Here is a 24,867-nt window from a genome sequence, read left to right on the forward strand (position 1 = left end):
TTCCCCTGCCCTCCCCCTCCCTTTCAGTGGCACAGTGGGGCAAACCGTTACCCTGTACTGACCCAGCAGAGCCCAGGTTCCTGTATGTGCCCTGTGAAGGCTGCAGGGAATTACTGTCCCGCTCCCTTGTATGCGTCTGAGGTCGCTTCTTCGGGCTGCTGATTCCACCCGTCCCCTCTCCTCGCCTTTCTTCAGAGCTGAGCATGCAGAATTCGGAGGGCGGCTCGGACTCGCCAGCTTCCGTGGCTCTGTGTCCCTCGGCAGCAGCTCAGGCACCCGTGGCCCAGCCTGTGCCAGCCTCCCCACAGGTAACTCACCGGGCCCCTCCTCACACCGCCTCCCTCAACACCTGGGAAGCAGACCCCCCACCTCCACCACCACCCTCCGGGGCGGGACAGGCCAGGCCTCCCTGCTGGCCCCTCGGGTTTTGAAGCGCTCGAACCAGCAGAGAGCCAGCCTTACTTTCTTGATTGGCCGTCCCGGCCCCAAGGGGCTGCTGTTGGGATGGCCACGCTTTCTGCACCCCGTGTCGCCTCGCTGGGCTTTTCACTATTTGTTAAAGAGGCCCCACCACGGAGTCAATGATACAGACTTAGAAAGCGACCACGTCTCACCCCAGCGTAACGTGCTCTTTTCTACCGTGGAAGCTTCCGTGTACCTTTCACACAGAGACTTTACAGTGAGTCAGAAGCCTTACAGTTTGGTCAAGGTCTCATCTAGCTTTAGAGTGGAAAGAATCTTTAATCATTAAGGCTTCTTCAAGTGGATTTTTCTAGGGACTTACACCACTGAGTGAAATACACCGTGAAATGGACATGAACATCTAGACACAACATAACACTAGACTAACCCGGGGACAGACACACAGACCAGAAGCTCCCAGCTTGTGCAGAGGTCCCAGTGACCATTAGGAACAGGGGTTTTTTGTTGGTTTTTTTTTTTTTAGGACTTATGAAGGTTAGGAAAAACCGCAATTCAAGGCATCAAACGGGAGGGAAGAGTATAAAGGATGGAGCGATAGTTCACAGGTGCCAGGGTGGTGGGAGAGAACCATGGGGACTGCACATGAGGGGAGAAGTCAAATACGGTCCGAAAACAACAAGGTAAGAAAATTAATTAAAAAGGAAAGCCCACAATTGGACGAAACCGAAGACAGACACTGAAGCAGTGCATTCATTTGACACTGCACAGTGGGGCCTGTGAAGCCTTTCTTTCTTGCAAACATGGCAACCCTACGTCCATGCTAAGGTGGCATGGCCAGACACGGGTGCAGCCTAACTGACTTCCCCCTGCTTGCTTGAACCTGACTTGCTAGCCCCCCGCTCCTTGCTCCCCCAGGTCCTTCTCACCAAGCCCCAAGCTCGGGCACCCCTGTGCCAGAATGCCTCTGCCCGCCCTAGCAGCGGGCTGGGCCCTGGGCCCTGGGCCCTGTTCTGGCCACCTTGGCCTTCTAGGGCTGCGGTTCCTCCTGGAGATGCATCCAGCCCCACCCCCCGCCACAGTGGCAGCGTCCCTTCCTGGCGCCCCTCGAGACACTGTCCCCTTGCTGGAAGGAGGAAGCCTTGGGTGTGATCCTGCACTTCTGAGTCACAGCAGGGTTGCGGACTGAAAGGGAGGCGTTGTTCCGGGCTGGGGGGCTGTGATGTGCCCTCCTCCTCCTCCCTCGGTCCTGCACTGTCCAGCAGAAGTTTCCATGGTGGTGAGATTATGAGCCCTGGCAGTGCAGCCGGTAGGCCTGAGGACTTGAATCTTAGCATTTATTTAAATAGAAAAAAATGGAAACGGCCAGTGGCTAGTCACCTGGTTTACTACTAAGACAGCTCAGCTTCAGAGTGCGACTAAATCCTTATTGCTCTAGTGTATTTATATGAGGAGAGTTCACATGAAATAAAATTAACGTTTTAAAGTGTGCAGTTCAGCGGCACGTTACACATAGTGTTGTCCAACCCCCGCCTCTATCCATAACACCCATCACCCCGAAAGGAAGCCCCGTCCCCATCAGCAGTCACTCTGCACCCCTGGCCCCGCAGCTCCACTCTCTGGGGCTGCGCCTGTCCTGGACACTTCTCGTCTGGGGCACACTCCGGTGGCTCTGCGTGCTTGGCTTCTCCCTGAGTGCCGGGTGTTCGAGGCTCAGCGCCCACTTCTCACTCGTCAGCATCTCCCTTCCACGGCCCAGTACCAGCCCACCATGCGGGCAGACCTCACCTTTTTTATCCGTTCATCCTGTTGGTTTTTGTAGCATCTGTGCTCTTTTGTCTTTGGTTGTGAGGGCCTGGAGTCAGGCCCCGCTGGAGTCTCTCTGTACAGAGGTGGTTTTAAGGCAAATCCTGCACACTCACCACAACCAATCATTGAGGGTCCAGAAAAATCAGAATCACAGTCAGTGCCTTCTAAAACCCCAGCCTTAAATAAACAGAAACCTCTCCTGTCCCTCTCTCCCCTCGAGGGCCGACGACGTGAGCTTGTGCATCCTCACAGCATTGTGTGTCTAGTCAGCATTCAGTGCCAAGACCAGACCCACTGCGAAGACTTGAGCCCAGGAGTCCAGCAGTGGGCCCAGGCAGGGGACCTGGACCTGAGTCTTGGTTCTAGAATTTGTATTGTGAGGCCCTGGGCCTTTACTGGGCCACTCACATATCCCTTGTGTGGGAAGTGGAGGCAAGCCCAGAGCTCTCCAGAGGGAGATGCACACATGAGCGCCCCCCAGCCCTTTCTTGCCAGCCCACTGAGTCTTCAGTAAATGCCATGGGTGAGCCACTCAGGTGCTCGGGGTGGGATCTGTGTTCACTTGAGTCCTAATCTCTGAAAATCTAACCTCCTCCTCTGCTTCCCTTTTAGAGAGTGCTGGTCCAGGCAGCGGGGTCGGCTCCCAAAGGGGCCCAGATGCAGCCCGTCTCCCTCCCCAGAGTCCAGCAGGTGCCACAGCAGGTAACAGCACAGGTGATGGGACCCTAAAGACACCCTTTTCTGTGTCGCTGCTCCCTTCTTGAGTCTTATCTTCTGTGCCTTACCAGAAGGTTTTCTTGGAAGCTATATCTATTTATTTATTTATTTTAAAGACTTATTATGCCTACGGAGCTGGGGTGCAGGCCAGAGGTGCAAGGAGGGTGAGAGGATCCACCAGAGACAGAGTGGGGAGCAGGACAGGCCGAATGATGAAGAACACTGCTGAGGGGAGCAGCGGGTGGGTCAGGAGAAGTCTGCTGCGCCATGTGGTCACCTCGGGGCAGGGGTTGAACTCTTCCTGAAGTGGCTTTAGCCCCTTAGTGCTGTGCTTTAACCTGCTGTGCCACCAGGGAGGGCCCGGAAGCTATATTTAGAGAAGACAAAAAAAATACTTGCTGCAGATAGTAGCGCAGTGAGCTGGGAAAACGTGACCTTGTTATTCATTCAGAAATCCAGCAAGCATTTGGCGTGCAAATCAGCATGTCCATAGACTGTGGGAAGCTGAGGGAGGAACACGGAGATTTCTGGATTGGAGAAACGTGGCCCCTCCTGGGGAGGAAACCCACCTGCAGTAGAGGAGGCGCGTCTTTGTGAAGTTAAATCATCTGGGAACAAGCCTGAATGCATGGGCTCACCAGCCAGCCAGCCGCACGGCGATCAGAGAGCAGCACAATCTAGGACAGGGGCTGGTAAATCTGTCCTGCCACACACCAGTTACAGCCATGTGCTGCTTAACATTTTCAGTCCCAGGGGCCAGGCATATGACAGGGGTCTTGACAGGCATGGAGGGGCCTACACCACCTCGGTTTGTGCAGCTACTCACCCTGCGAGTGTAGCTTAAGTGATGAGCTCGCCCAGTGACACGTTCCTCAGAACATGTCCCCGTCATTAATGGTGTGTGACTGGAGTACTTTTTAAGCCTTTTCTGACCAGTCTCTGGCACACGCACTCGACTCTGCTCTCGTCTCACGAAAATAGCAGGGGGTGAGGGAGGGCGTACACTGTGTGTGCTGACCAAACTTTGCTCGCAGAAACAGGTGGGGCAGATCGGACTCACTGGCCAAAGCTGTCAGGTTGTGCTCTGTGAGATGCTGAAGTAAAATGAGTCCAGCTCCTGCTTTAAAGGATCATGAGTGAAATGCAGAGGGCTGAGTCCGCGTGGGGCTCCAGCTCAGGCCAGTGGTGGTTTGGGGCATTTGTCGGGTGACCATGTCAGTGTGACTGGAGAAGGCTTCTGGAGTCCTGGGAGAGAAGCAAAGGCTGGGGCAGGTTCTGCCTCTCACCCAGGCTCCTGCTCTTGCTGCCTCCCCTGGCGCCCCGCCCAGCATTCAGCCCCAGAGCTCCTCACAACCCGCCTGTTGCTCCCGGGCACTATGCCCACCCACCACGCTGGGCTGCCCTCGGGCAGTCGCCCCTCTGGCTGCTGCACACAAAGCGCTAGAGAGGCCACGCCAGACCTGCCCTTGATTTCCTCAAAACCCCTAACTGGGATTTTCATTCAAACCCCGAAGACATCTAAGAAGGTTCTTCCCTCTGTGGGGAGTTTGGAGTTCTGCCCCAGAGCCCTGGGCTCTCCTGGGGTCATCAGCTGACGCTCCCAGTTTCTTTCTAGAAGGGTCAACTGTGGGTGGGGAAAAGTGTGATGTAATATGGTATGTTCAGGACAGGAGATAGAAAATATTTCCATCTTGAGAAACTCAGGAAACGGCTGTGTGTAACCCACGTGTCTGATGTTGTTTCAGGTCCAATCCGTGCAGCACGTGTACCCCCCTCAAGTACAGTACGTGGAAGGGGGAGACGCCGTCTACACAAATGGAGCCTTGTACGTTGGTTTCTTCTCCCCTCTGCTCAGAAAGAATCCTCAGAGACCCATAAGCCACATCCAGAACCTTCTTTCACTCCTCTCCCACCTGTGTTCATTTGGGGTTGTGTTTGCACAAACTCCTTTCCCTCTCCTTGGGGGGATGTGTGGAGCTATCAAGGGGGTGGGAGGACTTCACACCCCTGTGGAGATTTCAGAAGTCACAGGCCATTGTTACTTCTAGAAAAGTTAGTCTTAAAACACACACACCCCCTAATCCACCTTCTAAATTTGAAGATGCTTGTCTGCTTTTTCACTTTGACCTTTGTGAACCTCTGGCTTTTAGGATGTTGGAAAAACTGAATTTTCAGTTTGTCGGGGACTTGTAGAGTTTCCTGCTTTTTGGGGTGCTTGGGGCAAAAAGTAATACATTTCTCATGAAGTTCATGGTGGCTGAGACAGGAGTCTGGTTTTTGTTTGGCTTCAGTGACCTCCCTGGAAGCTCAGGGATTGGGCACGTGGGTTTGGTTGTGGTTGTAAGAGCTGTGATTGCTGGAGTTGTGGGAGTTTCTTTCGCACCACACGGACAGTTTCAGTGCACACACGCACACACGAGGGGCAGGGTCGGTACATGTCTACTTCCTGGCTTTGCTTGTACTGCGGTTCCACCTTGCTGTCACCTCGGGGACAGGGCAGGAGAGCCCGGGCCTCGGGCCCCTGCGCCACCCAGAGGGGCCTTCCCTCAGGACGCGACCCTGGCCTCCAGTTACCACTAAGGAACCCAGCCCTAACACAGCCTCTGCTCCACTGTGGCAGGGGCACACATGCCTGACTGGGTCGCACTTTCTTTCACTTGGCCGATTTGTTGCACTTTTTACTGATCGAAGGTTTGCGCAACCAGTGTCGGGTGGTCGGCCCTGCCATTTCCCAGCGGCCCGTGCGTTCTTGCTGGCTCTGAATCACATTAATTAAGGCACATCCTTTGGGTTCCTGTCGTTTGGCTTGGTTGTCGGTGTTTGCTTTGAGATGTCATGCCGTTGTACGCGCCACAGCTGACGGAGAGCGACCATAACTTTGAGAGGCCTGGGAAACCCAAGCATTGCTGTGACTTGCGTATCGCCTGATTAGCTTTGTTGCGGTGGCCTCGAACTGAGCCCGTACCTTCAAGGCGTGCCTGGATGAAACAGATATTTTGGTATCGCTTAGAAATTCTTTTTATTATGCCATTTCACTTTTCTAAAACGTTTTGTTTTGAAAGAGTCAAACTCATAGGAAGCTACAGACTTAGCACACAGAGCTCTGTGTGCCCTTCACTCAGCCTCTCTCAGCAGGGACATCTGGAACTATCTTCCAGTATCAAAACCAGGACACTGACCCTGGGACAGTATGCTAACTGGCTACTGGCCTTGTTCACTTCACCAGTCCTTCTACGTCTCTGTGGGCACACGTGTGGGTAGTTTTATCCGATGTGTAGTTCTCATGTAGCCACCATAAGATCCAAAAGTGTTCCTTCTCCACAAGGAGCCCCCCCACCCAGGTGACCCCTTGCTGTACTTGGAATTTTTAAAGATGAGTTCTCCACGAGTCAGCCTGTAACCCTGAATATGTCAGAGATGATCACCTTGACGCTGCGTGGCCTGAGTGTCTCAAAGCTAACTCACTCCAGATGCTTGGTGTTGGGGCTGCAGTTTCTCCATGAGGCTCTGCTGGACTCCTTGGAGACTCAGAGGAAGTACTTTCTCTCTTTCTGACAGACGGACGGCCTACACCTACAACCCCGAGCCTCAGATGTACGCCCCCAGCAGTGCGGCTTCTTACTTTGAGGCCCCGGGCGGTGCCCAGGTGACCGTGGCAGGCTCCTCCCCGCCCGCAGTCCCCTCCCACAGCATGGTGGGCATCACCATGGATGTCGGAGGGAGCCCCATCGTCTCCAGCGCGGGAGCCTATCTCATCCACGGGGGGATGGACAGCACCAGACACTCCCTGGCCCACACTTCCCGGTCATCACCAGCTACGGTATGTACGAGGCTCCTGGGGGCAGCAGGTTAGACCCACAGTAGACTCCACAGCAACAGGGATGGTGAGTAGAAGGCAGCCTGGAGCCCCGCCAGCTTCCGTGGGATGGCGTGACCCAAGGCAAATCTCGATGGACCTCAATTCTTCCAATGGTAAAAAGAGGGCTCTTGGGAAATTGTGTAGGAATAAAGCATCTCCATGCTGAGCGATGCTGAGCTGTGATTGGTGTCCTTGGTATCATCGTTTTTATCAGCCACATAAAGACATCTGCCAGTCTACCCATATGAAAATTGGAGTGAGCTGAACGAGAGGAACTTTCCCTGTAGAGTGATGCCAAATCATTCCTCCTGTGTGCCCATCCAAAGCAGTTACAAGTCACACACCACCTGATAACAAATGCTTCATCAAGTGATCCATCATCAGGGTTACAGCAGCCTCACTGGGTCAGCCACAACACACAGAGGCTCCTGGGACCAGCTGTTTACGCCTTCTGTTGCTGACTGACATGTTGTCGGGCAGCACGGGGCTATTCTGATGGAAAACGTATCTGCTTTTAACACCACATTTCCCATGTTTTATTTTTTAAATGAACATTTAAAAATTTAAATGAAAACATTTCAGTGAACAAAATGAAATTTTTTAAGTGAAAAATGTTGAGCGTTTGCGGTGTACTGTCCAATGAGTTTCAGCTCTTACAGATCTGTGTCACTCTCGTCACATTCAGGGCTCAGAGTGGGTACATCCCCCTGAAAAGCCCCCTCGTGAGGTTTCTTTGTAGCCATGACCTTTCACTCCCTACAACCTCTGGCAAGCACTGATCCATTCTCTGTCACTGTGGCTTTGATTTTTTGGGAATGTCATATAAATGAAATCATGCAATAGGTAATCTTTGAGACCTGCTTCTTTCACTCAATATGGCTTCTTTAAGATCAGTTTGAGCTGTTGCATGAGCCAGTAGTTTTTCTTTAATACTGAGTAGTGTTCCATTATACAACAGTTTGCTTCTCCACTCACCAGATAAGGGCCATATGGGTGGATTTCAGGTTTTGGTGATCATGACTAAAGCTACTATAAGCACTCACATACAGGTTTTTGTATGTACTTGTGTTTTCCTTTCTTTTGAATAAATACCTACGATTGGGATTGCTGACTCCCATGGTAAGTGTGTTTAACTTTATCAGAAACCACCAGCCATTCCCCGAGTGGTTGTTTAATTTTGCATCCCCCCCAGTGATGTATAAGAGTTTCTATTGCTCTACCTCATTGTCAGCACTTAACATTGTCAGCATTTTTTTATTTTAGCCATTCTAATAGGTGTGTAGTGGTATCTTGTTTTTGTGGTTTGCGTTTTCTTACTCATTGGTGATGATAAGCAGCTTTCCATGTGATTATTTTCTTTTTGTAACTGTTCTTCAGTAAAGTGTCAGTTCATGTCATTTACCTATTTTTTAACTAGGATATTTGTTTTCTTACTATTGACTTTTGAGAATTCTGTATATATTCTGAATACAAGCCTACTGTCAAATATGTGACATTTTCTCCTAGGCTTATTTAGCATGTCTCTTCATTCTCTCAAGATATCTTTTGCAGAGAAAAATAAGATTTTTTGATAATTTTGATCAAATCCAGTTTATCAATTTTTCTTTTTTGGACTATGCCAAAGAACTCCAGGTCATGAAGATTTTTTCCTATGTTTTATTTGAAAAGTGTATTATAGTTTTGCATTTACCTGTGATTCACTTTTATATAAGATAAAGGGTTAGGTCAAGGTCTATTTTTATGCATGCTGTACCAACATCATTTGTTAAAAGTACTAACCTTTTCCTCCATTTGATTCTTTTTACACCTTTGTAAAAATTTGACTGTCTGAGTGTATGTGTGGTTCCATGTCAGTATATTCTGTTTTGTTCATTGATCTGTGTGCCTCTCCCTTCATCATTTCCACTCTGTCTTAATTCCCATAGCTTTGGAATAAGTCTTAGAGTTACTCTCACTTTATTCTTCACTAATTTGTTGGCTATTTACATAAATGTAGAATTTTCTATATAAATTTTAGGTCAGTTTATCTATATCTATAAAGAAGTTCCTAGTAGGACTTTCATTAAATAGCATTAAACTTGTACCTCAATTTGGGGAGATGTGACATTTTCACTATGTTCAGTTTTCTATCCATAAATATGGTATGTTTTCTCCACTTAGCTTCTCTTTGATTTCTTTCATCAACGTTTGTAATTTTTAGTATGCAGTATTTTTAGTATAATTTTTATTTAGTACCAATTTTGTTAGATTTATTTATTTTGTTTTTGGAGTTATAAATGGTGTTCATTTTAATTTCAGGTTCAGGTTCCAGTTGTTCATTGCTAGCATGTGGAAATACTACAGTTGATATTTAGCTCTTGGCCTTGCATCCCGCAACCTTTTCTATTGCTTGCAAATAGGAATAATTTTATTTCTTCATTTCCAAATGGCTTTATTTCTTTTGGCTTTTTGCACTGCCTGGTTCTTGCAGTTTGAAGTTAAATAGGAGTTGAAGTAGGAGAAGGCACCCTTGCCTTGCTCTCAGTCTTAGGGGGAAAGCCTCCAGATTTCCTTACTAAGTACAGTGACAACTGGAGGTTTTTGTAAATGCCCTTTATCGGGTTGAGGGAATTCTTTCTATTTCTAGTTCTGAGAATCTGTTCTAAGTACATGTTGAGTCTTGTCAAATGCTCTTTCTTTATGGATATGATTGTGGGTTTTTTTCTTCTTTAGACTGTTAATAAGGTGGATTACTATTGACTGTCAATTAGAAAATAACTTCTAATTTGATGTGGGACAAGTCTGAAATAGAAGGTGATATTCTAGCCTCATCCCTGTCCTCTGGGTGTGTGTCGGGGTCACCTTGACATCAGAGAGACCCCTTACATCCCTCTGTCTGTATCCAGAGTGCTCCATAGGGTGGACTCCGAGGGCAGGAGAGAAGTCACTAGGTTTCTAGAGGCCATGACAGTGGCCCCAGAAAAGCAAACATGCTATCTCCTCAGAGGGTTAATGGGTGAGCCTACATTTAGAGCTATTATTGATCAGAAAGCATTCTCTACAGACTGATTAAATTTCATGAATATGTTAATAAGGTTCAATGTCAGCAGATGCATCAATTTATAGTTATTTAAAAAAAATAAAATTTACTAAAATCAAATTTACTGAAAGTGGTCACAATCTCTATGGTACATGTCATCTCATTGTAAGTGAAGTGCAGCTCTGACCCCAGGCTACAAGTGCTTGTGGCCTCTCATCTGGGTTGCTCTAGAAGAAATGAGTTTTTTAATTGATTGGAAATCCACAAGTGAGCTGTGTTTACACACCGCTCACTGCACTGAAAGCTCCAGGAGTTATCTCATAAGACTCCGATTGCTGACCTCCAACTGCCTTGTTTTTGGCATGGGAACAGCTCACAAATATGCCTCCAAAATCTGAGGGACTTTCCAGAAGCCAGAAATAGAGATGGTTGTGAGTTTGCAACAGAAATAAAACATGGCTCCTGCATCTGATGCTTGACATCTGCTAGGTTTTTTATGTCAGATTTTGTAGTTAAACCTGAAAACAGAGCGTGAAGACCAGAGTTGAAGACTCACCTCACAAACTCAAGGAGTGACTTTGGGCTTTTGGTGACAAATTTTCTTGTCTTTATTTCTAGTTCAAATGTCATTAGTAGTATAAATCTAAAAAGTAAACTGCCGAAATGTGAGGTTTTGATGTCGCCACTTTTGAAGTGGTGTTTTTGCAAGTTTCTTTGCATAGGTGGTGGCGGCACCTGTGTTTGTTGAGGGGTGTCCCTCAGAAGATGCACCTGAAATTTTAGTCTCTGCTCTGCCTTTAGTGACAACATTAAAGACTGTCATCGTGAAAAATAATCTTGGGCTTATTCTGAAAAGTCTCGATTACTTTACCATGTTTCTGTTCGAAGTGACAGACCCACCTCATGTGTCACGTGCAACCGTGGCTCAGCGTGGCTGGCCTCATAAACCCCGTCTGCCAGTCAGCTGCTCTCCATTCCTGACTTTGTACGCAAAGTAATCTCGGCATCAAGTTTGGTTGGATTCTGGCCCAGAAAGGATGCTAGTGTGGTGACTTACTACACTCTAAGAAGGCCTTGTGATTGGCCTTGTGATTGTCAGGGGTTCATTGCACTGAGGTCCGAGCGGGATGGTAACCTTCGGGGAGACTAGTTCTGGGGATACTGGCTTTCTTTATGCTACGTTTTGTAAATTGTAAGTCTGAAATTATTTCAGATGAGAAGTTCTTCAAAAGCTAATTGATAAATTAAAAAATTGAATTGTTATTGTTTAAACATTTGGAAATGATAAAAAGAACTAAACAACTCAGCTGTTAAAATGATAACCAGAGATCACTTCCGTGAAATCGGAAAGAATGAAAATGGAAAAACTTGATTTTTTTTTTTTTAAAGATTTATTTATTTGTGCATACAGAACTGGGGTACAGGCCAGAGGCTCAGGGGCGGTGAGAGGCTTCACCAGAGACAGAGTGGGGAACAGAACAGGCAGATGGATGAAGTACACTGCTGAGGGGAGCAGCGGGTGGGTCAGGAGAGGTCTGCCACACCATGTGGTCACCTCCGGGGCAGGCGGGAATCGAACTCATGTGGAAGCGGCTTTAGATTCTCAGTGCTGTGCTTTAACCCGCTGCGCCACCAGGGAGGGCCCAAGACTTGATTTTTTTAAATCTATTTTTTTCTTCTATGTGAATATTCTAACCACATGTATGGTTTACTTCATCGATTTTATTGTAAAATTCACACTGCAAAATCCAGCACTTTAAGTGTGTAACAGTGACATTTAATACACTCATGAGCCATGTGTCGCCTCTAGACCTATAGAACTCTAAAAATTAGTTTTGTGATAAAGTCTGACCCTTCTGTACAGGGTAATTCTGTGAGCAACTCAGTTACTCAGTAGAATTATAGGGCACAGTCAACAGGCAGCTGCCCCTTCTGTCAAATCCAGCCAGCTACCTGCTTTTGTCTGTGAAGTCTTATGGGCACACAGCCATGCCCACTCATTCATACAACACCTGTAGCTGCTGTCCAACATCAGGGAATTTGTGGCAGAGACCTTCCTGGTCCACAAAGCCCCAAATATTGACACCTCTCCCTTACGGAAAACGTTTGCCAAGTCCTAATCTGTAAGAGCTGGCTCCGAAAGGTAGCCACAGAGGATTCGGTGATGAACACAAGCAGTAGGATTGAATGTAATTCAACCCCAGTTGGGGAAATGATGGCAGGAAGTGTGAAGGGGTAAAATGCTCCATAAAGCGTACAGCAGGCAGTTGGTAATGGCTTCCATGGCCAGGGGGCAGGGAGAAGTTGAGGCAGGGCTGGGACAGGGAGGGGCAAACAGCATCCTGGCCTGGCACAACCTTAAGAATGAGCAACTCCCTCAGGGTGGCCTTGTGAATGCCTCCTTGACCCCCCTCAGTCCTGGCAGAAACATCACCTCCCCCTTCCACTTCTAGCCGCATGAGGCACAGTCCCCATATCAAATTCTGTCAGACACTACTTGGAAATGAGGGTGTCACTTTGACACTGGTTGTTGCTGAGCCTTTGCAGAGATGGTCCAGCAGCCCATGTTAGAGAGGTTACATATCATAAGAGTGGCCATGGGCGCAAACACGAATGAACTCAGAGGAAATATAGTCAGTGCCCTTACGAGGTACAAATAGAGTCCTTCAACTAGATAAACTCTTATGTAGGATCACACATGAGAGGAAAAGAAGTTTTTCAGTTCCAACCTTATTTTATTTAAAATTCTTTTCATATGTTTTACGTAATTGCTCATTTTAATACATCTGTGAACTATTAAAATTTATCTGCTACCTGCTGTTACCACTGTTAGTTTCTTGGAACATTAAATCTGATCAAGAACCTTTATACAATTTTTTTCTCTTCCCAAACAAGCCCTGAAAACATAGTACATGTCCTTTCCCCAGACATCCTTTTAGTAAGGAACGAATGATGCTAAAAAGTCGATCAAAGTGGATGTGCTACATTGCACCGATCAGAAATAGTTTATCTTTAGGAAGTCAAGAAGTAGATGCCAGGGGTATGTTTATAATACCAAGATGCAAAGGAAACTACCAGAAGACTGGAAAACAGAAGTGACTGTAGGGAAAGCTATGTGCACCTGAGGTTGGCATCACTGCGTCTAGCTTGGCTCCTCCTTGTTTGGGATGGGACCTGTGCAGGTGGCTCTTGGATACTTTTAAGAGCAGAAACTTGAACTCCAGTCAAATGTAAAATTACTTTTCATTTTATGCGTCTTTAAAGATAAACCTGGTTTCTTGAAACCTGGTTTCTGCAAACATCAAGAGGGGTGATCGAGGTGTAGAGCCCTGCAATGTAGAAATCACTGGACCAGGAATGTGAGGAATCCCCAGAAATTCCAAGTACTGGCCTGACTCCTGGGCCTCGCCCTCTAGAGCTGGCCTTCAGGAGCTGATGGTGTTGCCGACCTTTATCACCTGCAGATGTTTACCCCACGTCTTAATTTTAAAACACGGTGAACATCTTGGGAGGTTCTGCTGTGCATTAATTTAATGTTCTGCATCCGTGGGCTTCCTCAGACCCCACGCTGATGATCTTAAACAGCAAATCTTAATTTGTACTTTCCTACAATAGTCATATCAACACGCTCTTTATGAGTCCATCCCACATATCTCAGGGTGTCCGTAGGACCCTTTCAGGTGCTCCATGTGACCAAAGTTGTCTTTATAATAATATAGTCAAACCTCGTTTAAAGTAGTTGGTAGGCTTTTGGAAGCTGCACCTTTAAGGAAATGGTGAAGAATGAAACCAGTCCTCCACATTTTCTACAGTGACAGCCAGGATTTTTTTCTTCCTCATCAACATTATAACAAAAGGACATGGAAGGAAACGACTTTTCTGAGGACTCACTGTACTAAACCTTGGGTTGCCATTTTCTCTGGGCTGTGATTTGCGCTGATAGACATTGACAGTTTGGTTGAAATTGACGGTGCCTATCAAGGCCATGGCATCAAATTCCCCTACAGTCACTGTCATCAACACCACCATGCTCTCATGATGAAAAAGAAAAAGAGAAATACCAAATGCCAGTTTCACTTACAAATGTTCTTGATGAGACAGCAAGAATGAATTGTACCAAATCTGAATGCTTGAATACATATCTTTTTAATATTCTGCATGACAAAAACCTGCCATTTGGATCATGACCTTGAAGAGAAGCTTGGGTGGAAAGTAGCTGTCAACAAAATTAGTCACTTTTCATGAAACACTGTTCTTGTTCAAAAGAATGACAGATAAATTATGATTATTCAGACTTGGAGATTTGGCAGACATTTTCTCAAAAATGAATGGTGTGAGCCTGATGTTTCCAGGACAACAACTCACAGATTTTGTTACCAGTACATTTCAACCCCTAAAAGACTGAACTTTAATAATATGTATTTTTCCAGTGGAAGTGCGAGTAATATAACAAATGTGATTTTCAGTATAATGAAATGTACCAACATTTGGAAGATCCACAAACTCAGCCTGTATTTTCAAAGTGGCCAGTGCATGATGTTATAATTACATGCACAGAGGTAAAAGATTCCTTCAAATTGAAAGACGGATAGATTTGTAAATTAGTTATATGTTTTTATTGAGTTGAAATTCATATAACATAAAATGCACAGTTTTAATCATTTAGTATTTAGTGCAATATTTGTACAATGATTTCCACTACCTAGTTCCAGAATAGTTCCAGAATATTTTCATTGCCCCAAAAGGAAATCCTGTGCCACTTAGCAGTTACTCCCCTTCCTTCCTCCTCCGCTTCTGCAACTAATCCACCTTCTGCCTCTGTGTTTTTGCCTGTTCTGGACATATAAGAGGGGTCGCACAATTGGTGGCCTTTGGTGACTGGGTTCTTTCACTTTGCTTAAACATTTGCAAGACTCATCCATGTTGTAACATGTCTTGATAAGGCGTTCCTTTTTCGGAATGAATAATATTCCATTGTATGGATGAACCATGTTTTGTTTATGCACTCATATGTGACCGACGTGGGTTTGTCTGCTTTTTTGTCACCGTAGGTTTGTCTGCTTTTTTGTCACCGTGGGTTTGTCTGCTTTTTGTCAGTATGAATCATGCTGCTAAGAACATTTGTGCACAAGTGTTTGTGTGAGCCCCTGTTTTAAATTACCTTGGGTATCCACTTAAGAGTGGGATTACCATGTCATGAAGTTTAACTGAACTTGTGTTTAGCTTTTTGAGGGCCTGCCAAAATGTTTTCCACAATAGCCACACCATTTTCCATTCCCACAAGCAACAGTGAAGCTTTCAGTTCTCCACATCTTCATCAACCCTTGTTATTTTTCTTTTTTCCTTGTTTTTTACAGCTATATTAGTAAACGTCAAGTAGTATCTTTTGGTTGTGGTTTGCATTTCCCTGATAACATCTTTTCAATGTGCTTGTTGTTTTCAATGTGTCTGTTGGAGTTCTTTGCCCATTTTTAATGAGCAGTGTCTTTTTGTTGTTCAGTTGTGAGTGTTTTATGTATTTTAAGTATTAGTCTCTTATCAGATACATGGTACCTGATTTACAAGAATTTTTCCCATTCTGTGTGTTGTCTTTTCCATCTTGATAGTGAACATCACACCTTAGATGCACAGTTTTTAATTTTGATAAAGACCAATTATCTTCTTAAAATTTTGTTATCATTTGTTGTTTGTGCTTTTGGTGTCATATCTAATAATCTATTGCCAAGTCCAAAATCATTAAAGGTAACCTTATTTTACATAATCACCTCATGTTTTCGTCTAAGAGTTTTATAATCTTAGCTCTTATATTTAGTTTTTTGATCCATTTTGAGTTGACTTTTGCATAGGGTATAAAGGCCCAATTGCATTCTTTTGCATCTGTCTATCCAGTTCTCCCTGGTGAAAAGCGTATTCTTTCTCCATGGAATGATCTTAACAACTGGTCGGAAATCAATTGACCATAAATGTATGGGATTATTTCTGACTCTCAGTTGTGTTCCATTGGTATATCTATATTTATATATAGATATAGATACACACGTCTGTCCTTTTCTCAGGTTATTGTACCTTTGTACTGTTTTGAAATCTAGAAGTGTGAGTTTTCCAACTTCATCTTTACCTTTCATGATTGTTTTGGCTATTCATACTGCAGTGCCATGTGACTTTTAGGATCAGCTGGTTCATTTCTGAAAACAGTTGAAAGTTTAGTAGAGCATTCTGGTAGGGATTACACTGAGTCTCTCATCAGCTTGGACAGTAATACCATCGCAACAATATTAGATCTTCCAAACCATGAATATAGGCTGTCTTTCTGTTTGCTTAGTTGTTCTTTCCTTTCTTTCAACATTTTGTGCTTTTCAGTGTACTGGGTATTTTATTTCCTTAGTTCCTCTAAGCACTTTATTCTCTTTTGTGCTACTATAAGTTGTTTTATTAATTTCATTTTCTCATTGTTCATTGTTTAGAAAAATAATTCATCTTTGTATGTTGACCTTGTATTGTTTGGTGAATTCATTTATAAGTGCTAATGGTAGTTTTGTGGGATTTTCTACAAATAAGATCAGGTTATCTGTAAATAGAGAGAGCTCTACTTCTTCCTTTCAGTTTGAATGCTTTTTTTTTCTTATTATTGCCTAACTGCCCTGGCTAGAACTTCCAATACAGTATTGTATAATGGTGCAAGTGGATACACACAACAGTGGTCAAAAGAAATGGTAGACAAAGCAGTAACTTTCATCCCAGAACTCAGCTCTGGGAAGTTTGTTTAGCTACACTTTCTGAAATACACATTCAATCTGCTTTTTGCAGAAGTGTTATTGAAATCTTTGCTTTCCCTGGGCTTTTGAGAAAAGACACCATGTATTTTAGGTTCATTTCCTTCCATTGAAGCTCTCTGGTGGTTGTGGTGGGCTGCTGTAGGTTTTAAATTTTAACTTTCACACGTATGAGTTAAGGTCAACTTCAACAAGTATGGTGGCCACACACAACCGGGTGTTTCTAACTTTGCAGAACCTGCTTCACCCCGAGCTTCTCACCTCTCTGTGGTCCTTAAAACCTGACTTAGAAGCTGCTTCCCCTGGAAGGCCTCTCTGACTTTCCTGGTGACTCCTCCCTCATTTCCATACAACCCTCTGTAAAGTTCACTGGTAACTCTGAGGAGTGTATCTCATGTTTAGGGGCTCCTGTGCCTCCTGACAGGACCTGGACCTTTGGCTTGGGCATTTCCCCGAGGCATCTAGGAGGGAGACCCTGGGCCTTGTGGTGGAGCAAACAGGCCAAAAAGTCAATGCCACCAGCTGCTCTTTAGGACCTGTTGATCTGGTCCTCCCTAACAACAGATGATGGTTGTGAGGGAGCAGCGGGCAATTATGCTGGCCTTCCTTACATTGCGTGTATTCAGTGACCAAGTGTTTATGCCATACATGTGCACATGCAAATGTGTTAAAACTGAATAGCCACTTTGTACCATTTAATGTCATTCTGCTGTTTGTGTTTGACGGGTTCCTGGGCTCATCTGCATGTAATCAAGTAACCCTCCTTGCCACAGCTTAACTCACCACTTAACCCATCTCCCCCCCTGCCTGCATCAAGCCTTATTTTTATTTTGTAGGTGCTTGAATCATTATTTGGATATTAATAAAAACAAATCTTGGCTGATGCTAACCATCTTATTTCCTTTTTTTTTTTTTCTATTTTGTTTTGTTCTGCACACATTTTCTTTAGCTTGAAATGGCGATTGAAAACCTCCAAAAAAGCGAAGGGATCACATCACACAAAAGCGGCTTACTCAACAGCCATGTAAGTGCGTGTATGACTGGCAGTCTCCTGGCTGTATTCATAACCTGCGTGGACATTTTAAAAGCAAATGAAGATAATCAATAACAATTTAAAAGTATGGAAAGACAGGAAAAGCCAGCCTAGAAATCTACTGCTAGCAAAAATACCCTTCAGAAATGAGAGGGTCTTTATCCCTAAAGAAAATAATATAATAATAGCACCTACCTCTTCTGGTGGTTATGGGGATTTGGTTACTTAATTTATGTAAATATGCCCAGCAATGCCTGGCAAATAATAAACATTATAAATCATTCCCAAATAAGCAAAAATAAAAACAGTACTGGGAATGCCATAAAGATTCTTAGTTTTTCTTGTGATCAGCTCATTAAAAGGAATGGCAATTTAAGAAGCATGCAAAGCCACTAATTCCAACTAACTGTGGTTACAGAAGATTTTCTCCTTCACATGTCTCATGGAGAAACGCTGGTCATAGGTCCCATGCCAGGAGGGCATAAAGATCCTTGTCTGGGCAGCTTGTAGGGCAGGACAGGACCTGTGAGGGGACCAGACAAGAGCCTGTCTTTCCATGGATATCTGGGAAGGAAAGTCTGGTCTCTTCGCGCTTCTCCAGTACAATTGAGTTCTCCCCTTAGTACTCTGGCTTTACACATTTTGAAAGCCAGAATGGGCTTCTGAGCAGTTGCTTTGACTTTCTCTGGAGAATGAAAGCATCAAAGAAAAAGGAAGTCCCCTGTATTCAAGCACTAACCCAACTGACCCCATCAAAACTTTACTATGTCCGAGGGAGGGGGTTGCTCTCAAAGCAGTGATTCTGGGGGACAGAAGCCTACTAGCGAGAGGACCAGAAACTTCTGGATTCCTGGATCAGGCACAGGTGTGGGTCGCTGCTCAAGCACAAGTGGCGAGGACCCTGCACTCAGCGGCCTCACTCTAGTGGTCATGAAACAGAAGAAAGTGCGTCAGTACCTGCCGAGGGCCCCGTCCCTTCCGGGCTGGGCGGTCTTGGCCCAGCAGCCTTTGCCTGCTGGACGATGCCCCTGCAGGGCCCTGGGGGAGGCCATAACCGCCAGTGTGTGCTTGGGAGGAAGTCTTAACTCCAAACGCACTGGGAAGAAAAGCCTGTAGAGGACAGGAACCGTGTTTCTTTAGCACTAAAGACACCTGTGAGGCCAGGCTCTGGGCGGCCTCAGGGAGCAGAGGGAGGCAGGCAGGTGCGAGGCCCAAAGCCCGGCGGCAGCACTGTGAGGCAGCAGCGTGACTGCAGAAAATCGGAAAGACCTTTAGGCAGGTGCATGAGCTGCTCAGCGGCTGCGGGGTCGCTTCGGCTTTCTAACACCTTTCCTTTGGAGGGCAGCTTTCTTTGGTTGCTTCCCTTCCAGTCTCCACTCCTGAGTTAGAGGGACGAATTCCCTGCGTCTCTTTCCTCCCTTGTGATCTGTGTTTGGGTTGCCGCCATCTAGAGCTCGGAGAACTGGGGCCTGGGGTTTGGGCACTGAGGGTCAAAGAGCAGAGACAGGGTCTTCCTGGAGACAGGGTCCTTTATATACACTCGAGTAAAATCCCCGGATCTAGTCTTGGCACACGTGAAAGGAAGGGGAGCGTTTCCAAGGGCGACATGGCTGAGGGTGGGTGTGTCTGGGGCACGTCGGGTTGTCACAGGTGCTGCCTGCAGCAAGGCTGCATCCACTGCTGGCACCACCGGCCACAACCTCCCTCTTTGTCAGCTCAGATGTCCTGGTTGGGGAGCTCCTTCCTGCAGACCTGGTCCCTGATGGCCTCCCAGATCCCCTTTCTAGAAATAAAAGGCTCTGTTGTGGCATCAGCGTTACACCTAGAAGGCAAAAAGAGCCAGAACAAGACACTCCCTGCAGGGAGGGGTCTTGGAATTTGAGGGCAGAAACTCAGCGGGCGTGAGAAAATGTGCCAAGATCAAATTCAAGCGCATGAGGAGCCCAGCAGGAGCGTCAGCCGACTGGTCTCGTGCTCTGCAGTTAGTTTCCTTCTGCAGCGCCGCCCAGGTGGGCAGGCCCGAGCCTGGGGAAGCTGGCCTGAGCTGGGGCACCCCGGAGCTTCTCAAGATGGCCTCAAGGGCCTCAGACCCAGGGGGCTAACCGGTTTCTTCCAGCCGGGTGGAAAGTCCCCACAGGAGAGGGTGGGCCTCCAGCGGTCTGTAAAATTAGGTGACAGGAAAATGAATCGTGGCTTCAGAGGAAGGAGGAAGATGCTTGTGCAGGGGATTGGAAACGTTCTCGGTGTGGGTGCGGGCCTGCCGCGTGCCAAGGGCTCCTGTCGAGGCCCCAGCCTCGAGCTGACAGGCCTGTGAGCAGGGGAGGTGCCCGCCTCCTCCCGGGGCAGCCGCTCTGCTGTTCCCCAGTTCCTGGCTCAGAGACGCCACCTTGGGTTCGAAAGGCCGCTACCCCTGGGAGGCAGCCACTGCCTACTGCGAACTCTCATTGTCTCCAGACCCTGGGAGGCTCGATTGGGAGTGATCATGTTCAAGTTTTGTGACAGCTTCTCTGTGGAATCAAGTAATACAAATTGTGAAAGATCATTTAACCTGCTGGTGTCTGAAGCGGTGGCAAAGCTGTACCCTCCGGGATGGGGGGGGCGAGGGGGCCATAGCTAGAGCTGGCAGCTTCATGGTGGGTCCCTTATCCAAAAGTTGCTCCAGGCTATTATGACCAACACCTCTAGTGGCCATCTAGTGGCTGTCTTGTTTGGACTGCGACGCCTTTCAGAGTCTCCCCAACACACACACACATCCCTTGCTGACCCCACCCAGGCTCTTGATGGGGAGTGCATCCCAACGGCACCACTCCCGGCCCCCAGTGCCACGCCGCATACACCTGCCTGCTTGTCCAGCGCCCAGCCCTGACTGCCCCCGACCACCCCAGCGCCTCCCGCATCTTCCCTGCCAGCCCAGCGGTGCACCTCCTTGCTGCCCCGCCTCGAGTCACGCCCCATTTCTGGTGCTCTTTGGTCTCGCTGTCAGAGCAATCCAGAATCAGCCCACTTCTCCCACTTCCACCACCAAGGTCACTCCCCCCTTCCCTCTTCCCATGCGCCGTCATGGCTACCTCCTCGCTTGTGACCCAGCTTGCAGGCCCTCCTCAAGGCAGCAGCCAGAGTGGTTCTGCCAAACCTCAGTCGGGGCATGTCGCGGCTCTGCTCCGAGCCCTCCAGTCCGAGTCGAAGCTGACATGACCTCATGACCCCGCATGACCTGCCCCATCTCTTCCCGGTCACTTACCCCCTCCCTGCCGCCCCCTCATCACTCTGCTCTAGGCTCATGGGCCTCCAGCTTGCCAGGCCTTGCCCAGGGCCTTTGCACAGGCTGCTCCCTGAGCTGAAACACCAACCCTTCCTCCTCAGTTCCTTTGGTTTGTACTCACCACTCAGTGAAGCTGGTTTTCCTCAGAGCACTTAACACCACTTCTCATTCTGGGCATTGTCTTTATTTACTGTGGGTCTCTCCCCCATGAGAATGGACACTTCCAGAAGGAAGGGACTTGTCCATTTCATGCACTGTTGTGGCCTCAGCACCTGAAACAGGCGCTTCCAGTAAATGTGGGGTCGACGGGGAACGTCAAGTTCTATTATATCCACACTGGCACTGAGGAAAGCTGCCCAGCTGCCAGTGTATGGCACCCCAGGAAGCCATCAGTAGTCAGGGGGCCACTGTCAGACAGATCTGCCCCAAATCATAGGACATGCCCTACAGGACTAACTGGGGTAGGCCTACTGGGTGTGGGTCCCGACTGGGACACCCCCCCCCCTTCCAATTTGTAGTCTCCTGAGGAACCCAGAACTATAGGTTTGTTTTCTTTCCTTAAAAGGGAGGATTTGATCTGTTTCATCAACAAAGTGCCATCCTGACAGATCACCAATACAGATAAAAACATACCTTTTACTGAAAGAGTTCTCTGTATTCGTGTTTGAAGTTGACATAGAACTAAAGCAAACAGAGCTTACTGCAGAATAATCCGAAACGGAAGCTCTTGTCCAGTTGTCCACCTTTCCTTGTTTGACAGTTCCTGGTTCCTTTGAGGTTAGATTATTTGCAGGGAGTGAGGTGGGGAGAGACAGCAACCTTGAGTTAGCTCAGTTTCACTAACAGGTGCTTGTTCTGTATCACCCCTAACACCAGCAGCAGGCGCTGGCGGCTCTCCCAGCCCACCGGGAAAGTTTAGCACTTGATCTTCATCCAGCCCTAACCACTTCCCTCTGGATCACGCAGTGCCTAGGAGAGAGGCAGCGTAGCCACTTACTCTTTGGAGACTGCTAGTGGTGTCCACTCTGGCGTAGCCACTTCACTGAGGAGCACAGTAACCACGCTTCCTTGTCATGTTGCTGCTGATGTCAAGGTCAGCATAATTGCCCAAAGCCTGCTTTTCACTTAAATAACACGGAGCTGGGGTGATAACCCATGGGGTCAGCTTTCCAAACTTCCTTCTTGTTAACAAGTGAACGAGCGGTGTCTGAAGGTGAACCATCGTAGCCCCGATGGAGAGCCCCTTCCAGTCCGCTACCCACAGAATCTGGCCTCACCTCCGAGAATCTGTGTGACCACCCAGCTCGAATCCTGACTGCACCCTAGGGCCGGCACCCTTGCTCTCCCAGGCCCAGGTAGCAAAGAGAGAAGGAAAGTCTGGAGCTCCAGCACCCCCTAGCTCTCTGCTCCCACATGCTGGCCTCCCCTCCCCCTGCTCTTCAGGACCCTTTCTCAGTCAGTGTTTCTTGGGGCACCTTTAAGATCCCAGGGTGAAGCTTGGAGAGATAGATCAATGGCTGCTAAGGGGCCAGAGCGGAACTTTGACAAGGGGGTTGGCCTGCCACCTTTTTCAGGAAAAAAAGTACATTTAAGAAAAGTGTGAAAAGTAAAGTTCTGAGTGGCTTGATGGAAAATGAAAAATATGTTCTTTTCCTAAAGGGGCAATTGAAAAAGAGGAAGCCCTTTCCACGGTCATTTCTTATTTCCCTTGACCTTGTGCACCTCCTGTGATTGACTGTCCTCCCCAGGCTCCTGTGACCTTGACCTCTGCCCCGTTCCTCACTGGCTACACCCCGTCTTCCTGTTCTAATTGATGCAGGCAGGAGTCCCACCCCAGAGTTAGGACGTGGCATCTGGCACTGGACAGGTGCGCCCAGAGCACCTTCTTGTTCACGCCGTCTGCCATGCGCGCAGGGGCCACACGGGGGCGCGCCTGAGAACAGCCAACAGCAGGACCTTAGGCGCGCTTTGTAGTAATCGGAGGGGTTGGTGGCCCCGTTCAACCACAGCTCTACTAAGGGTTTGCAGGAGCTGCATCGGTCCCACATCACCGAGGGCTGGTGGCTGCGGACTCATCTGTGGGGCCAGAGGGGGAAGGGGAGCCCCTCCTGACTTTCCCCTGTGTCAGGCAGCCTGTAACACCGGCCTTGGTTGTCAGCCACACTCCGCTCTTCCTCCCCAACCCCTGCATGAGAGCATGCCCCTGTGTTCCCCAAGAACCTCTCTCTGTGCCCCCACCCCCCAGGCCCCTTGGTGTCAAATTGTCCCATCAGGCCCAACGTCTGTCTTGAGCCCACAACCCCCACGGAGCCTCCTCCTCTCCCAAGCAGAACCCGTTACCTTAGCTCTTCCTGATGCCTGGTGTCTGCCTGTCCATGCCAGCCCCTCGGGTGCCCCTCCTGCCTCTGACCTGCTCCCCGACCTGGATCTCACACCCCCTGCCTTTGCCCATCCCCTGCCCCTGAAACTTGCCCTATCCTGAAACACGCATTATTCCAGCATTGCACCCAGCTGGCCCCACCTGTCTTGTGGAAACAAAGGTCCCCTTTAGAGCATGGAGACCCCAGGAATGCAACGAAGGTGCATGGCCCAGGACAGGCAAGAGGAAGGGCCGGGGCTCCCATGGGATAAACTTGGGCCTGAGTTGATGGCCGTTGCAGCAGGTGCCTTTAGCTCTTCTACCTCTGTGCGTTGGAGCCTCTCCGCGGTAAGCTGTTGCTTAAAGGGAGGTGCAGGCCGACACTCCAGCTAGTGTCTAGTCGGGGAGCGTTAACACTGGACTGGGGACCTGCAGGACAACTGGGGTCAGGGCTCGGAATGTCCCAGTTATGGGGAGCCCGTCAAAGACAGGGTTGTGGCTTAGACAGACCCCTCGACTCCCGCACACTCCTCAGGCAGGGCGATCCTCTGGGCCTCCTCCTGTGCAGAGGGTGCCCGCCTTTCTCCACACCCCACTTGTGACCGTGGGCGCCGATGTTCACGTCAGACACCCCTGGACTGGTCAGGGCACAGATGCCCTCCACGCTGGGCTCCTCTACACTTGCCATGTGGGCCTTGCCTGCCCACGTGGGCAGCCCAGCCCTCTTGATGCTGACCTCTGCAGGACAGAGACTTCACCTTCGGATCCTTGGAGCCTGCCTTGTGCCCGGGCGCAAAGCCCTGCACACAGTCTTCTCAGCATTTCGGTCTCCGTTCTTGCCTCGATTCGGGCTTCAGTTCTAGCCGATCTGTTCATCCTCTCAGCTAACTGTGCTGTGCGCGCCGACACTTCTCTCACCTTCCTGTCGCTCCTGGCATCGGCGTCAGCCCCAGTTCTCACAGGCTTAGCCATGGATGTTGTTTACCTGGTGTGCAGGGTGTGTGGGCATTTAGCTGATGATGAAAAAGCCCAAACGGTCTCCTCACATGCTGGTTTTTCTACCCCATGTCAAGGAACCTTGACACACAGGCTGGAAATTGAATGACTAAATAAGCAAGTGAAAAGAAGTTATGATTCATTTGCTCAGATTCGTGAACTCAAGCCTGTGACAGCAGAGATGAATTTCGGCACCACGTTAGTAGAGGGAAGACGTGGGTTCCCTTCACGAGTACATAGGAGGTTTGCATTTTGGTTCAAGGTGTGTTCATCGAGGTGCCGCTGGTGTGACGATGCGCCCGTGTCTCTCTCCCCAGCTCCAGTGGCTGTTAGACAACTACGAGACTGCGGAGGGCGTGAGTCTCCCCAGGAGCTCTCTTTACAACCACTACCTCCGGCACTGCCAGGAGCACAAGCTGGACCCCGTAAATGCCGCCTCCTTTGGGAAACTGATCCGCTCTGTGTTCATGGGCCTGAGGACACGGCGCCTGGGCACCAGGTGGGCAGCTGGGAGTGCCACACGCCTTGTCCCCGCCATCCTCCCGCTTCCTCTACGCCATGCTCCCCTACCCTAAGTGTCACTTCCGGCGGGTGCCCCCTACCCTAAGTGTCACTTCCGG

General features: G+C 48.3%; 1 protein-coding gene across 2 annotated transcripts in view; it reads left to right on the top strand.

Annotated features, from left to right (window-relative positions):
• RFX2 (regulatory factor X, 2 (influences HLA class II expression)) overlaps positions 1-24,867 on the top strand; it is an 87,206-nt gene that overhangs the window by 47,361 nt on the left and 14,978 nt on the right. Inside the window, exons 2-7 of one of the 2 annotated variants that reach the window (XM_004689306.2) lie at positions 196-308; positions 2,842-2,931; positions 4,692-4,771; positions 6,505-6,766; positions 17,547-17,621; positions 24,565-24,746. In XM_004689306.2, coding sequence (XP_004689363.1) covers positions 204-308; positions 2,842-2,931; positions 4,692-4,771; positions 6,505-6,766; positions 17,547-17,621; positions 24,565-24,746 — 794 coding nt within the window. In that variant the 5' untranslated portion in view covers positions 196-203. The remainder of the gene's footprint in view (positions 1-195; positions 309-2,841; positions 2,932-4,691; positions 4,772-6,504; positions 6,767-17,546; positions 17,622-24,564; positions 24,747-24,867) is intronic. The other variant, XM_004689307.2, reaches the window with a different exon arrangement.

Source organism: Condylura cristata, unplaced genomic scaffold, assembly GCF_000260355.1.
Source record: "Condylura cristata isolate star-nosed mole 26May11 unplaced genomic scaffold, ConCri1.0 scaffold00025, whole genome shotgun sequence".
In the NCBI taxonomy this organism is placed as follows: domain Eukaryota; kingdom Metazoa; phylum Chordata; class Mammalia; order Eulipotyphla; family Talpidae; genus Condylura; species Condylura cristata.